The sequence below is a fragment of the Copadichromis virginalis genome, linkage group LG14 (genome assembly GCF_057382275.1).
Source record: "Copadichromis virginalis isolate Kocher_CV1m ecotype Utaka linkage group LG14, C_Virginalis_male_GT1.1, whole genome shotgun sequence".
Taxonomy (NCBI): Eukaryota; Metazoa; Chordata; class Actinopteri; order Cichliformes; family Cichlidae; genus Copadichromis; species Copadichromis virginalis.
This window is the reverse complement of record NC_140631.1, coordinates 24,597,651-24,613,688: the sequence shown is the minus strand read 5'-3', so window position 1 is coordinate 24,613,688 and position 16,038 is coordinate 24,597,651. Positions and strand designations below refer to the sequence as shown.

The 16,038-nt window shown below is 40.3% G+C and overlaps 1 protein-coding gene across 1 annotated transcript; it reads right to left on the bottom strand.

Moving 5' to 3' along the window:
• Window positions 1–2,799: 2,799 nt before the first annotated feature.
• LOC146694009 (uncharacterized) lies at window positions 2,800–15,642 on the bottom strand. Its single transcript, XM_085430065.1, has 21 exons — window positions 15,503–15,642; window positions 14,741–14,868; window positions 14,424–14,568; window positions 11,910–12,042; window positions 11,619–11,750; window positions 11,388–11,514; window positions 11,078–11,289; window positions 10,826–10,988; window positions 10,636–10,724; window positions 9,711–9,871; window positions 7,849–7,963; window positions 7,292–7,488; window positions 7,164–7,212; window positions 6,177–6,323; window positions 5,741–6,076; window positions 5,468–5,565; window positions 5,276–5,382; window positions 5,092–5,171; window positions 4,282–4,310; window positions 4,083–4,214; window positions 2,800–3,663 (listed from the first exon to the last, which is right to left on the bottom strand). Exons 2-21 carry the CDS (start codon window positions 14,746–14,748, stop codon window positions 3,181–3,183), a joined length of 2,943 nt encoding a protein of 980 aa, XP_085286191.1. The 5' UTR covers window positions 14,749–14,868; window positions 15,503–15,642; the 3' UTR covers window positions 2,800–3,180.
• Window positions 15,643–16,038: the final 396 nt, after the last annotated feature.

Sequence of the window (16,038 nt, the reverse complement as noted above, 5' to 3'; positions counted from 1 at the left end):
AGAAATCAAGGGCTTGAAAATGTTAACGCCATTATAATGTTGTACTTTATTCTTTTTTAGATTTATGTTAACTGCCACGCTATTAAATAACTACACCTTTAGTCGAACTCTGAAACAGTCAGGGAGTGAATCAGCCGCTGTGGGGCTGTGATTCTCACTGGTAAAGATTTTAATGTAGAAAGCAGAGAGGCAGCTGAGTGTACTCCTGTGTTGCTGTCAGCATTAACAGTAGGCTGGCTCATTGAGGAGCAGACTTAATATGGCAGGCCCGGTTGAACCATATCCTGCAGACAGGGAAACCATAGCAACAGTAATGCACTGCCATGGCGACTACAGGAGGTTCGCTTAGACAGCCTCAGAGTCAGGATGACAATAGAAAGCCTAAAAGGGAACTCTCTTTTATTTAATTATTTTCTTACAAAAAGCATTTGAAAGATGGGGGCAAATAAGGCAAGTGAGTATGTTTAGGCAGGGGCTTGATGTGGAATCAACAAAAAGATTTAAGGAAATTCTCCCACATTGTTCCCTACAATGGCACAGAGTTAGGAGGAAATAATTGCAGCGTTAATAGCCCTAATTGAAACGCCAGGTCTGTAAAAGTCACTTTGTTTCGCTGCTCTGAAAACCTTCTGATAATTTGCCCACGACTTGTTTAACAATTCAAAGCATGCCTGATTGTTTTTTCCTCTTTTTGCTGGGGCCTTCTGAGAGCTTTCATCATTAAAAGGCTGAGCTTCAGGTGTGAGGTGCTAAGCTTATAAGAGTAGTTACAGAATTGAAAAAAGCAGGTGGAGTTGTGCAGAGTGAGTAAGTGGTCGGGAGTCAAGTGCGGAGGAGGTCTGTCCAGAGACTGAGCAAAAGCAGAAGAAAAATGTCCAGCAGTAGCCCAGGTAACCGTGTGCAGCCACATGAGGTATGACAGACTGACAGAGGGGAGAAATCTTGATTATAACAATGGATTTTGCAATCAGAAGGGTTTTGCAGAAAAATGTCAGCCATAGAGAGGAAACATGTTTTCATAATGAAAGAATACATAATGAGTCTTTTTTTCTCTATGTTCAGACCAAAGACGAGGCAGTACCAGCTCCAAATCAATAACTCAAAAAGACAGTCATGTACGTGCACTGACATCATTAACCAACAGCCTGCACAAGGGAATGAACGTGCAAATGAGTGGGTTTGAGAGTACATGTGCATGCTCATGTTTGTACAATAATTATGCCTCTTTGTGCATGTGTGTGCGTGCAGGCATCCTCGACGATTCACTGTACAGAGCAGATTTCTAGGGATTTGGAAGGATTTCAAGATTATACCGTGATTACAGCAGACAGCCATGGATCACACATGCCAGAAATTCTGATGTATATCTAATGTGCTCCTTGCTAGAAAAGCCTCTTAATACTGCAGTTTGAAATCACTCATGTGTCATTTCTATTCATTCTCAGTGTGTGACTATATCTGTATATTTCACATGCTATCACTGTGTTGAAAATTACCTTTAGTTTATTCTGACAATTATTCTGGCCAGTGAAACGAAGAAAGGTGTAACAATCCTCACAGTACACTCAGTATGAAGTAATCTAAACACTTAGCATTTGGTTTTTAAACAGACATGCAAAGTTATGTACTTCTCTTCATCTACACAATGTATTCCACACATTTACTCCTGACACTGTAAGCCTGTGATATTTTACATCATTCCTCACTGCTGGCTTGCTAAACATTAGGCTTCCTCTCAGGTCATGATGATTTGGTCTTATTTGGAACAAGTTTTGAATGTTGTTTGTTTGTTGCTTTAAACATTATTTGTGGACGTTTGAAGTCAACCTATTTCAATTTGAATTTTATGGTTCTTTTGAAGTGGGCGCATGTATGATCCTTGTTGTTCTTTTTTGCAGAATGTATTGGATTTTCTAGAAAAATACAAAACTAAAAGGAAAAAAATCCAAGTTGCATAAATTTGTGTGCATTTTGGTAGTTTTTTACCAAATCGTTGTGGGAAGATGGGATAAAATAACAATTTTGAGATCAGACACATTACTCTATGCATATGGGCACACAGATACTTACACAATCATCACACAAAGCCATTCATCCTAAAAATAACCCATGTTTTCATCTAACCAACTAGAGCAAGCCTAATGTAGTAAATAACCACAAAGATTTACACACTCAGAGCTGCCCAGTAAGTTGTTTTATGTTGCCATGTCCCACTGCGAGGTACTCTGGACACAAATGCAAAATCAGTGGCACCAGAGCCAATCTAATTGATAAGGCATGAAATGTCATTGAGTCACTGAACTACACCTCACATGTGTACACACACATACACAGAGCCACGGGGCAATGCCAGATTCAACCAGGGGGACTTGGCACAGACCTCTAAGCTAACACTGATAGTAAGTGAAGACTTGTTCCATCTGACCTTCTGATTTGGCTCACAGCCCCCTGTAGGAATACTGACTTTCTATTATAAGACCCAGAACGCTATGCGTCAAATAAATCATTGAACCAGAAGAAGACAGCAGTTGTGCAACATAGACTTCTCTTTTTGGAGCAAAATCAAATCGGTGCCTTTCGAATTGTGCAGCTACGTTTAGTTCCACTCGGTTAATCTGCTGGTTACAGAGAAATCTCACTAGAACGACAGCTCGGGGCATAAAGTTCAGAACCTGTAAGTGTGCAAGAGAGAGAAGAGTTATTGTAGTTTAATATTACATATTCATGAAAAACACGCGGGTTGTCACCTCGACACGGCGGAGAAGCTGCTGTGATCAGGAAGTAGAACAGAAGCACCGGTGTCACCTTGTGTTCAATCAGCTGAGCTTTATTGTCTTAACTAGAATATGATAATGAGCACAATCTGTCTTAGAGACCAGTATTAACTCCTGACTAAGAAATTCTTTGGACAAGCTGACAGACTGTGTCATGCCACTCCTTGCAGCTGCAAATTACTTTTGTCTGGATCCACACATAATTGAAAGGAGCTACGATGAATTGTTTTTACGAAGTGCACCAAAATGAAGACAGAGGTCACTTGTATCGTTACTCGAATAAAACAACAATATTGTACAGAAATAGCCACTCGAGGTCTAACATGAAGGAGCACAAAAAAGGAAAAAACCTTGATCATTTGTCCACATTCAGATTGTTGTGCACTCAAATGTCATCAGTATCTGTTTAGCTTGTTGTATTTTCTATTGCAGGCTGCCTTTTTAGCTCTTGCTCTCCTGGAACATTAAGATCTTGAGTGCCTGGCGTCTGGCAGCCCAATAATGTGTCAGCGTTGTTGCTTTGGACAGTGTTACTCTTCTGGTCAGAAATATGACTCTCCAGTTTATAGCTATCAAGACCTCTGCTCTCTTCGGCTTGCTGGCTGTGACTGTGGCTAGCTGAAATACTGTCCCGCCGCTGGCCATCGTTGGGGCTCAAACCATCTGTACTACCATAATTCTCACTTTCTCCCTGCTGTGTAGTGCTGCTGTCTGTTTGTGTGCAGCCTCTTGTCCCATCTTTCGACTTGCTGTCATGCTGCTGGCATCGTGTGATCTGGCCTAATGTGATTTGGAGCTCATTGAGGCGCTGTAATACATAGCGTCTCTTCAGTTCCAGCAGGATTGTTCCATTACGACTCAGGCTTGGCATGTCTGTTGGAGTTGCCCTCTGCAGAAGAATAGATCACAGAGCATGTATTGTAAATGATGTGCCGTAAAGATATGACTGAGTTCGTGCACATAGTCTCGAGCAATAATGCAAATTCAGACACAGATCACGTTCATGCATACTGATTTACGCATTTCTCTTTTAAGTCAAGGCTGAACATCATCATGAATATCGTAGATTAAAACGAGTTATCACCATTCAATCACTGCAATGTGCCATTTATATGTATGAAATGCAGTAATAGCAGATACTGGCAAAATCAAACGAGATCATTTAACAACGCTGAAGTGAAACTTGGATGAAATCAAAACACAAAGACATCATTTAAAAGCCCTTCACAACACAATTAAATTAACACAGAGATTCATGTTTTGGATTATGTAATTATATGTGCAATGTATAATGTTCCAGCTAATTACTGCAGAATGGTTTCCAGCGCTGTTCTCTCTTTCCTTTAGCCATGTGCTCACATCAGCTCTCTTCTGTAGTTGCGTGCTCAGCAGCAAGAACGACTCATTCATGCGATCAATTTCTTCCTCTATACATGACATCTGGAAGAGAAATAATGGTTGACGGTTCACTTAAATTAAAATTCTGTTTCATTTTTCATATTTTTACCTGCACTGGTGTCCCCTTTGGTGGTAAACCTAAAACAAACAAAAAAAAGAATAAAAATGTGTGTCTGGAATCTGTAGAATGGAAAATACAACAAAAAAACACCAAACAATATGTGAATATATGAAGCACAAAAACCACCCAATGCACTTCAGCCCTCAATATCATGGTTTTATGGAAACCTTGAACTCTATGCACCAGGACACTGAAACAAAAGTCTTTTAGGTGCTTAACAGCAAAAACAAAACAGAAAATCTCTCCAAGACTTCATATGATGCTTAATGATGTTTTATGTTTTAAGTGGCAAAAATGAAATGAACAACATCTGCATGAAATCACAGATGGGCTTGTTCATCAACTTTTAGGGCTGGAATATTATTATGGGCATTGTTTCGCAAGACCGCTTGCTGATGTCACTGAGGCTTCATGGTCAAAAGCAGAAGTTTAAATCATCAAATCAGTCCATGCATAAGAAAATAGTACAAGACTGCAACAAATGTCCACAGAATTTCAGCTGATCAACACATGATGATGTTTTGTTCGCAGCTCCTTATACATTTTCCTATACTGACAACAAATGCCACAACTGTTTTTTTAAATAAATTAATTTTGCAACCTTTAGCATATGAACTATTTTATTTATGAAGCTGGTGAAGGTCTATTTTCCCTTTACTTTTAGATAGTAGCTTTGCAAAGACCCCTTAATGTGATATTTATTGTTTTACAGCAATAAATGCACCGTGAAAATCCTGTGAGTATTTTATGTAATAGTAATTCTTTTTGAATTACTATTACAATCAACAGTTGTCTTACCTTTGTCTGTGGTCTGAGCTGGAGTATGTTTGAGTTCAGAAATGAGCTGCTCCAGCTGGAAATATTTGTATTTCTTGAGTCTGAATTGGCAAAAAGGGAGAAATATTACATATTGTAATATAAATATTTTGCTGAAATGACAAACCTCATTTATTCTGCTGTAATCGTTATCTGTCTCACCAACCTGCTAGCTAATAGGTGCTCAGTGAAGCGGGCTTCAGTGGGAACTCTAATGTTGAGAAATTCCTCAACTAATGTGTTATTCCGCCCCTTCAAAGCATCGAAATTGGACTGTTAAAAGAAGGCATAAAATGTTATCTGCCTCCATTTTTATACTATGAGAATGATGAGTGAGGTTTAAAGAGCACTTACACACCTCTGCTGTGCTCCATTTGAAAGAAACATTGAACAACTGAAGGCTTAGAACTGAAATGGCCTCATGGAGTGCTTGCATAAAGCTTTGGGCTTTGGATCCTGGATTAAAAAATACATATACAAATCTATATATCAGTGTTTTTAAAGAAGATTACATACTTTGTGCTTTCAAAGTTAATTGCCAGGGATATTACTCTGTACTATATGACAGTTGCCAAACGAGGACACGAGACTGTCCTTCAGAACTGTCTTCTATTGGTTTTTCTCTGATTACCAGATGCTATGTGGGCCATTGACTGCAGGATGACAGAGATGAAATGTCCCACGTGCTGAAGCTTTGCCTCTGACAGATACAGGATTTGATTGGTCGCATCAAAATAAAAGTCCCTGGAGCAGTGTGACAGTAGACCCCCATTAGAGGAAGATGGAGCGAATGGAATCGACTTGGCCAGCAGGAGAAGAGCACTGGGGAACATGGGGCAGTTTTCAAGCAATTGCATCACCTGACAACCAAACAAAAAAATGGCAGAGTCCTGTGGGGAGAGGTTGTCCAGTGCAGTCGGGATGAGCTGCCCATCATAATTCCCCTTTGCAGAATTATCTGCAACTCCTAAAAAGGGGGAAAAAAGAGATAATTTTAGAACTTGGTATATGTTACATTGATCAAATATTATGTGTGTTTTAGAGATCTCGTTATAATGTTTCTGTACCATTGCTAAAATATTGTTTTGACTCATCCATGGTGAGATTTTGTAAAGATTGTTGGATCTCCTGCAGGGTCTTGAATAGAGGTGATATCATGATAAGCTTGGACAGGTCATGATCACTTAAAGAAGGAGCTGTGCTCTGTATATGGTCTAGGACACAGAGAAATAACATTAGCAGAACACACTATAAACTGACCAGGCATAGGATTATGGACACCTGGTATCTGGATCAGATGTTAGTAACACATCTGTTATGTCCTGTAAGTTGTTTGTCCAACACAACCCAAAGATGCTTGATGCCGCTGTTGACTTGCCTCCCATAGTGCATCCTGCTGCCAGGTGTTCCCCTGGTAAGTGATGCACATATACGCGGCCATCATGTTAAAGAAAATATGATTAATCAGACCAGGCCACCTTCTTCCATTGATCGTGGTCCAGTTCTGATACTCGCGTGCCCATCGTTGGAGCTTTCAGTAGTGACAGAGGCATGGGTACCCTGACTGGTCTGCAACTGTGCAGCCCCACACAAAACAAACTGCGACGCCTGTGTAGTCTGACACCCTTCTGTCAGCATAAACTATCTTGACAATCTGAGCTACAGTAGCTAATCTCTTTTGTGATAACATGGGCCAGCCTTCCCTCCCCTTGTGCATCAGCGAGCCTTGGCTGCCCATGACCTTGTCACTGGTTCACCACAGTTCCTTCCTTCCCCCACAAGATCTGCAGTTTTGGAGATGCTCCAGAGAACGCATTCGTCTAGCCATCACAATCTGACACTTGACAGACTTGCTCAAATCCTTTTGCCTGCCCATTTTCCTGCTTCAAACACATCAACAAAATGTTCATTTGCTCCCATATCCCACCCACTAACAGGTGACATGATAAAGAGAAATAATCGCTTCACCTCTTGGTGTTCATAATATTATGCCTGATCAGTGTAATATTCTGATATTATTGTACATGCATACAAAGTAGTGATTTATTCCTTACCGGGCTCGTGTGGAAGAGCTCCTGCTTTGGTCACATTCACTGAGGAAAACTGTGGATCATTGAGTGAGGAATTTACTCTCTACTTTATATCATAAATACACAATACAGAGAGAATGCCACTGCAGTACCTGCATCAAACACATGTTAGTGTCATTGGGTTGCATGTATCCAGCTTGCGCCTCACACTCTCTGGTATCGTGATGACCTGTGTGACAGTACAGGGGACCAGACAAATCCTGGTTCTGCCAAGCGTCTCCTGTCAGCCTGCATAAGAGAGTTTCCACTGACCTGACCAGAGCTCCCAGCAATGACATGCAGGCCTCAACTTGAATGATGGAGATGTTCAGTTACATACAAAAAAAATTTAAATTGTGACATAAATTTCCATTTCTCTTAATGTACAACAAGAAACAGCCAGCATGCTTCTGTGTGATGGTCCACAAAACACAACACAAACCACATATTATCATCTTTACACTTTGGTGTTTTATGCTAAGCTAAAGTAATTGTCTGTAACTTTACAGCTATGATGCGTGCATGTGGTTCTCAACAAGAAATGAAGAATTCACATTTCCCAGACTGACTAAATATCCCTTTAATGATCTATCTTATTATTAGAGACGGTCATTCATCTTCAGTAGAAGACATTACTCTCATCCTCATGATCATCATCATTTATTTTTACCTTGTGTATGTCTCTCCCCCACACTGCTGCCTGATGGTTCATCCTTCATTGTTTTATGAACTAATATCTCTTTAAGGAGGCTCATTTTTTTATGATCCATATTCTCCAAGGCATTCTGAAAGAAGGATAAAGAATTTTTATTCTGTTTCCTTGAGGGGAACAAGATTGCATTATTATGTATGTGTTATGTATGGACAAGCAAGTCCATAAGTTGTTCTTATTAATGGTTCATAACTGACCTATAAAGTGTGGTAAGTGATTTACTCATCATTAATAAACAAAACAAAACAACAACAAAAAACATTAACTGAAACTTTAAATAAATGACTTCAACTGTTTATGAGAAGGAGCACTTCTTGGATTCAAACCGCTTCTCTTTGAGGTGCTGGTTTGATGGTAAACAAATAATAAAAAGTAGTTGGGGTATCAGTGAGAGCAGCAATGCAATGAGGCACCATTAATCAGTGTAAGGGGGTCTCACATGCTAGAGGATAAAATGGGACACAGCCAGACTCCCAGCAAACATGGTTGCCTAGAGCATGGGTATGAAGTGTAAGGGCCAGAATATAAAATTAGTTTGACATTCCAGGTGTAAAGGATCCTATAAGAGTAGTCATTGTAAACATTGCTCAAATGTACTGCAGATGTTAATTTGATTTCACCTCTTAAAAGGAGTTTGCTATTAATCATTTTATTAATAAAAAAAACGTATTTGCCATCTGCAGGCTGTAGTGTCCCAGCTGCAAAGTTGTTTTTTTTTATTTTATTTTATTAATGGTAGAACGAAAAGACTATTTAACTACTCTCTGAACTGTGTGAGGAGACAACCACACAGATATGGAGAGAACATGGAAAATATGGAAACTCCAGATGTCATGAGTCGCTGTGTGGCAGGCAGGAGTTGGACCCAAAATGCAGGCACTCAGGCATGAGGTTTAAACACAAAAAACTCAGCTTTATTTGCTGGCAGGGGAAAGTCATTAAAAAAGCAAACTAAACTGGAAACTCATAAACAAAACTCACAGTGAGACAAAGGGAGATCCACACAGCATGAGGGACGACACGACAGTGACCAAGAGAAACACAGGGTTTAAATACACTGGGAAGTAACGAGGGGAATGAGACACAGAAGGAGAGCACAGCTGGGAGAAATCAGAACTGACGAGACAAGGAAGCGTAAACTGAACACACTGAGATAAGACAGAGACTTTCAAAGTAAAACAGGAAACACATAACACAGACTGAACAAAAGACACAGACTCACATGCAGGCACTACAACAGAGGGAACAGAGACGTGGGACCAGGGCAGACACAGACGCTGACTGGACACGGGGATATAGCGGACAGGGGAGACAGCAACTAAGGATTACACAGAGTCAAACCATAAGACATGACTCTAACAAAGAAACCAAAGCATAGAAATGATAAATAATATATAAACTCAAAACCCTGGCTCAACGACCCAGGCATCCTAACACCGGATGGTGGATTTAAACCCAGTACTTTCTCCCTGTGAGCCAACAGTGCTAACCACTACATCGCCCCTTTGTCCTGTTTCTAAGCGCTTCCTATCGAACATTCACTGTTCGATGAATGAATTGGCAATGACTTGGGGTCAGTTATTTGTCCAAGGATGCTTTGGCATGCAGACTGAAGCAACCAGAGACCAATCCACCAGTAAAGCAATACATCAATCAACCGATCAATATATGACCTGCCCTACCCTCAGGGCGACAGGCATCCCCACCTGATGGATGTCTTTTAGGTTTTGTACTAAACATGAACTGTGGTGGCAAGATAATTTATCCAACAGCTTTACTGGATTATTCCATGCATTATTTATTACAATATTAAAACTCACCTTGAATGATTCAGTGTGTTGACAGATGTTTCTATAAAACTCCTGTATGTCTTTGCGGTGCCGGGCCAGCTGTGAGGCTATATGGAGGTTCTGATCCTCCAGCTTGTCGTAAAGAGTCTTCACATTAAACTCCTCCAAATCACAGCACCCTGGCACTCCTCCTAAACAAGGCCAGTAAATGTCAACAATGGGAAAGATTGAAATGGCTTGAAAAAATAACAGAAGGGCCTCATCATGACATCTTTAAGATCTGAGGAGATGATCTTGTGAAGCATGAACGCACATTGAAATTATAAGCTCAGTTTGGCTCCATAGTAATTTAGTGGAGTCGGTCTAGCTTTCTTTAGTGGTAACAGCACAAGCCATTACAGTATGATATAAGCCATTATTTTCTTTATCGTCAATCAGATGTGGAATAGGCTGTTAACTGCTAGCTGGTCATGCGTGATGGTTTCATAATGGCTAGGCCAATTGGCATTTAAACGCCCAATCAAGCTGCATGAATAATGTAATAAGCGTCAACTGAGAAACATTACCGTCACCTCCACTATCAGAGATTAGAAAGAAACAAGGCAAATGTAGCGAAAAGTCGACGAAAGGGAGCTGCCAAAGTTTGTTTTAGTGAAAGTTTTCTGGAAAACTTTTAGTCTTTGGTTATTGGCCAAGTCGTCCAAGAGGTACAGAAAATTTCTTTAGTGAATTTGATAAAACATAGTTGCAGTAAGTCATAAAAGTAAACTTTAAATGCATTTCAGACTTAAGTTTCATATACTGTGATACCATATTTAATTGAATACAAATTAGAGCATGTTTAGGCCAAAAAATTACTCTCCATCACAGTTACACATTTATTGCAATTGCTTGAAAACCCATAGATAGATAAAAAAACAAAAAGCACTGGCACAGTATTAAACAAGGGGCTTACCTCCTTTTGAAATAGCAGGCTCCTCAGCTTCTGCTCCTTCTCCAACACCTCTACTACCAAGGAAATCACCTTGGTTTGGGACCACTAAGCTGAAAAACAAAGACTCGAATTTTGTTTATTTTCACTTGTTTAAAAGTGTTTTATGTATTTTTTAGAACACAACGTCAGCACTGCTGTCACACCAGTATACCTTTCTCTGCTGCATGCACACTCCACCGGACAGAAAGGCTCCCCGAGGCTGCGCCACTTTGGCTTTATCCTCCACTGGGAGACAAGCTTTGCTTTGCTAGGTCGCAAAACTAGTACTGTAGTGGTCAGAATTACGACCACAACCAAGAGCAGACTAAGGATCCCTGCACACAGTCAGCATTGTGTCATGGTGAAAGCTAATTCATTACAATAATACCCCTGTAAACAGTTAGTCAGCAATACAAATACCCACCAGCAATCACTCCCCAGTCGGGCAGAAGGTTTAGTTTGTGTTTCTTGACAATCCCGTGCTTGACCAATTGTGCTGGGGTCATGGGTTGAAACACAGCAGCCCTGGGGCCACACTCTGTCCCCTCCTCACTGACTACCACTACCAGACTCCACTGTGGGACAACACTGTCAACAAACACGTACTTCCCCGTTTCAGAAAAAACATGGGCAAACCTGGCAATGGAAAGATGACGAAGAGGAATACAAATTAGAACATGAGATGACGATACTGTGTGACCACAGTTATGTGAGGATTGTTACCTATATGTTACCTTGAGGAGTTAAAGTTTGTTTGCTTCATGAGTATCTGTAGATGCCTAAAGGCACCAAAGTCCCAGCTGGGGTTGCTGTTAAACAGGTGGTCTTTTTGATAAACTGGAAAGTGGCTGAGATGGCGGTCTAAGAGAATTCAAAGTTAGAAGTAAGAGGACAGTGGTTTAAAAAAAAAAGAAAAAAAATCACACACTGTGATAAAACCATGGTAAAAGTAAAAACAGCTGTACCTGTGTGGTTGATGGTGAGATGAAAAATGAGCATGTCACCAGAGGAAAGACAGGCAATGGGGTTAGGGATTCGAGGTAAGACAGCCAGATCTGCTGTGTCTCTTCTATTTCTGGGTCTTGTTTTTAGGACTTCTATTGGCTCAGTGAAGAGATAGCATTGTGTCACAGATTGCACAGTTTTGTCAACCAATTAAAGCCAAAATGTTTACAGTTAATTGGTGGTAGATACAGAAAACAAACGGATTGCATGGCAAAAGAAAATATATCAATCAACATGTCAGCTCTAATCACCTGACAGAAACTGATTGATGACATCTTTTTGTGTGGGAATCCAACCAAACACTCCTTCAGAGTCAAACTGGACCAAGTGTGTTTTCCCAATATTCTTTAAATGGATATCTGGTCCTAAAATATTTGTTATTCTCTGAAAATAAAAGGAAATAACACAAACTACAACACTAGAAAAGCGCATGTTATTTTGTATCTATTATGTTGGAGAGAAAACATAATGTAAGGAACAATTGTGCCATACTGTGTTTCTATTTTAACTATAGTTTTTCCAGTTGCTGATATTTGTCAGTTTTTATTTATATGTAGTGTTAAGTATGTGTTCCAATACACATTCACAGTAATGCCATGCTACACCTTGGTCACAATAATAAAAAAAATATCCTTAACTTGAGAAAAAGATATTTTTGTTGTTAGACAAATAACATGCACACTTACAGTACTGTGCAAAAGTCTTGAGACACCTTATTTCTTTATGTTTTATTAGGAAAATAGGTGCAGAGATTCAATTAAATTTTCAATTCAACTCAATTTTATATGCATGGCACCAAATCATAACATCAGTCACCTCAGTGGTAAGAAAGTTAAAGACCCTACAATAACAGTGTGAAAAACCTTAACAATCAAACAACACCCTATGAGCAATCATTCAGGAAGGAAAAACTCCCTTTTAACAGGAGGAAACCTCCAGTTCAGGCAGGAGCATCCATCTGCTGCGATTGGTTGGGGGTGAAACATGTACAAACATTAATGGAAATACAGTATAAAGCTGCTTTTGGCTGCACCCTTGTTGCAAGTGGGGTAGCTCTGCAAATTGCTTGATTTGGCACAGTTTTATGCTTTTCCTGACCCAACCACAAAGCCAGCTACCTTTCACTTGCCACTACACTACACTACATTACAGTAGATGGAACTTATATATACATTATTTAAGGCAAAAACGCAGTTTGTAGAATTCTAATGAACTTAAGTTAATGTTTGGCATGGCCACCTTTATTATTTTAGAACCTGAACTCTCTTCGGCAAGATTTCCTCTTATTAAGAGTTGTTCTCCAGGCTTCTTGAAGGACATTCAAAGCGTGTCTTTGAATGTCTTTTGTTCTTTTCTCTGTCAAAATTGTCCCACACTGCCTCAGTAATGTTGAGGTCCAAGCTCTGGGAAGGAACGACACTGTGCCATTGTGTGGTTTTCCATCCGCTTTACCTGTTATGCTTTTACTGCATTGGCAGTGTGTTTGGGATCATTGTCATGCTGAAAAGTGAAGCCGCTGCCAAACACACACTTTCCAGGTGGTACTGCATGGTGGATCAAAATGTGACAGTACTTTTCTGCATGGTTCCATCAATTTTGACAAGATTCCAAGAGCACAGGCTGTAATGCAGTCCCAAACCATGACACAGCCTCCAACATATGGGACCTGCTTTATACAGTTTGACAAATATTTGACGACAGCTCCAGTTCTTGTACAGTTTGGCATGTGCTTTTTCTTGCCGTTCCCTTCTTTGACTATGGTTTCTTGACAGACACCCTTCTGCTGAGACCATGTCTCATGAGACTTCGGTGAACAGCACATGGATCAACTGAAGTGCCACATGCATTTCTCGGGTCCTGTGTCAGAACTTTGTTGGATTTTTTCCTATTTCTAAAGGAAATGACTTGAAGATACTTCATATATGCTACAGAAAGTTGTTAGGCTTAGCCCTTCTTTGTTGGTCATCCACTTGGTTCAGTTTCCTCATTTTTAAGGACACAGTGCATACCCTGCTGTCATATGTCATGTTTTCAGCCAATAACTCCTTGGGAATTGGCATGTGGGTGCAAAAATTACTGTTTTATGCCTGTTAAACTGTTATCGTTGGGATCTTTCATAGTTTCAACCAAAGAAATAGGAAAACAATATATGTGATTTTGTGACAGCCTGCGAATAACAAAGTGCCTAAAGATACAAATAAAAAGGCAATGTTAAAATAAAACCCTGGAAAAACAGAAAACCTGGAGAACTCAAGCCAACTTTTAAAAATCACAAATCTGGCAAAATATAAAGAAACGAGGGGTGGCTCAAGACTTTTGCACAACACTGTATATATGATGAAACTCACAGAAAATGAAAAAACCTCTTGCTGGAATAACTTGGAATAACGAAATACTTTTTCTTTGATGGTGAGCAGACTTCACTATTTATCACTGTCACTTCATCATATGCAATGATATCACAAAATCTGCAGTTGCAACATTTTTTCACATCATGCTGAAACCTTGTCAAATGCTGTGCCAAGCTTTCTGCCTACTAATTGATGTAGCTAAACCCTACAGTGTGAGGAGTCGCTTGGCTGCGTCAGTACAGTTCTAATGTTGTATTTGTACTTGTTTTTCAAGTATCCCTCCTCTAATTCCCGCACACATTTAGAGTAACTGATCACTAATTATAAGAGAAATAATTGAATTGGATAGCTGGATATCCTTGCAAGGTGTAGCTGATCAACAGTTGTCAGTGGCCCATGTTAACCTTCCATCACCTTTGCCCAGACCATGCTATGGCTTTCTTTGATGCTGAGCAGCAGGTGTCCATCTGGTGAAAGCTGAGCAGAGAGCTGAGGCAGTCTGGAAAGGCAGGATGTATTGCAAAGCTCCTCAGCAGACACGTATCGCTCACACTGGCAGCTGGGGTGCAGATAAGGCAAGAGACAGAAAGGCAACATATCAGGCTGTATACCAGCTAGAATCCTAATTCACTTCTTTATTAGATGTAGCTTTAGTAGTTTTTACAGAGCAACAGTAAATCGGACTCGGCTTACATGATTTGGTAAAGGAAAAAGGTGATAAGGTGACTCACATGCCCATCTCCGCATCCAGAGTTCCTCCATGTGGTCCACAGGTGATACTGCAGGAGTGGAGGGACGGTGACACACACTCTCTGGATGCTGCCAAGCGCACCTCTCCTGTGGCACATCGTCTGTTCACCTGAAACAAACAAAAACTCAGACTTCCGAAAGGGCATACAAGGTTTTTGCAATATGTTGCATCATGTGTGACTGAACCTTCATTTACACCATAGTATAGTCTTCTATAGTCTTCTAGGCAAAACGTATTGCAAAGGGAGTGAGTCAAACTTCAAATCTTGACTGGATTTTTTTTTTTTTTTTTTGGTTTAAAAAGTGGAAAGCTTTTCATGTGATTCATGGAAAGCTCTTTTTAACGTTAGACACATGAATGGTGTTTTGCAGGTGAGTCTACAGAGTTGCGCAGGAACAAAAAGAAAATTAGAAAATTTCACACTGTCAATATGTCTTTGAAGGTTCTCAGTCATCCAGGTCATCGTAGTCTAAGGAGCTTGGAAAGAAAAGCGTCTGGACTTCTTTGAGTTGCTTGAAGACGTTTCACCTCTCATCTGAGAACATTCAGAACTGAAGAAGAAGCTTCTCGGATGAGAGGTGAAACGTCTTCAAGCAACTCAAAGAAGTCCAGACGCTTTTCTTTCCAAGCTCCTTAGACTTCACACTGTCAAGTTGAAGTGTAAGTTTTTTGAGTCAACAAATGCATTATTGAGGAAAAAAATGCATAGATTAAACCAAATACCTTAATGGTTTTAACTGACCTCAGGCTGACAGTCCAATTCACTATCGGCAGTAGATATTTTAAAATCCAGCTCGTTATAGAAGATAAAGCCAGTTCTGCACAAACATGAACCATCTGAATACTGGAAAGCACGGTTCTTGCCAATGCAGGTACAGGAAAAAGAACCTGAGAAAGCAAGCGACACACGGCATGGCAGTTTGTGGTCCTGATTTCCAACTCCTCGCAACAAAGTTTACTATAAAAACTTTTTAAATCAGTCTGTTATTTACTGCTCTAACCAGCTTGTGAGGTGGAGGAGCTACCACAGGGGAAGCAGGCCTTCTGGGCAGGCAGGTGGTTGAAGGTGTTTTCCAGACACAGGCGACAGTCATCCATTTTCTCAGCACGAGTGAGGTTGCCGAATGAGCCAGGTGGGCAGGATATCGGCTGAGTGGATCCCAAAGGGCAAACATAGCCAAGAGGGCAAGGGTTTTTCTTGTAGTTGTCTGCACCTGTTGCATTAAATGTGTATGAAATGAGAAATACTGTACAATTGAGATCATTTAGGATGATGAA

Bases quoted from the DNA above. Each gene is read 5' to 3' on its own strand.
- LOC146694009 (XM_085430065.1), bottom strand. The intron at 12,043-14,423 runs GTGATGGAAGGT...TTTTATTTTCAG, and splicing joins ATAGCATGGTCTGGGCAAAG to AGAATAACAAATATTTTAGG. The intron at 11,290-11,387 runs GTAACATATAGG...TTCCATTGCCAG, and splicing joins ACAAACTTTAACTCCTCAAG to GTTTGCCCATGTTTTTTCTG.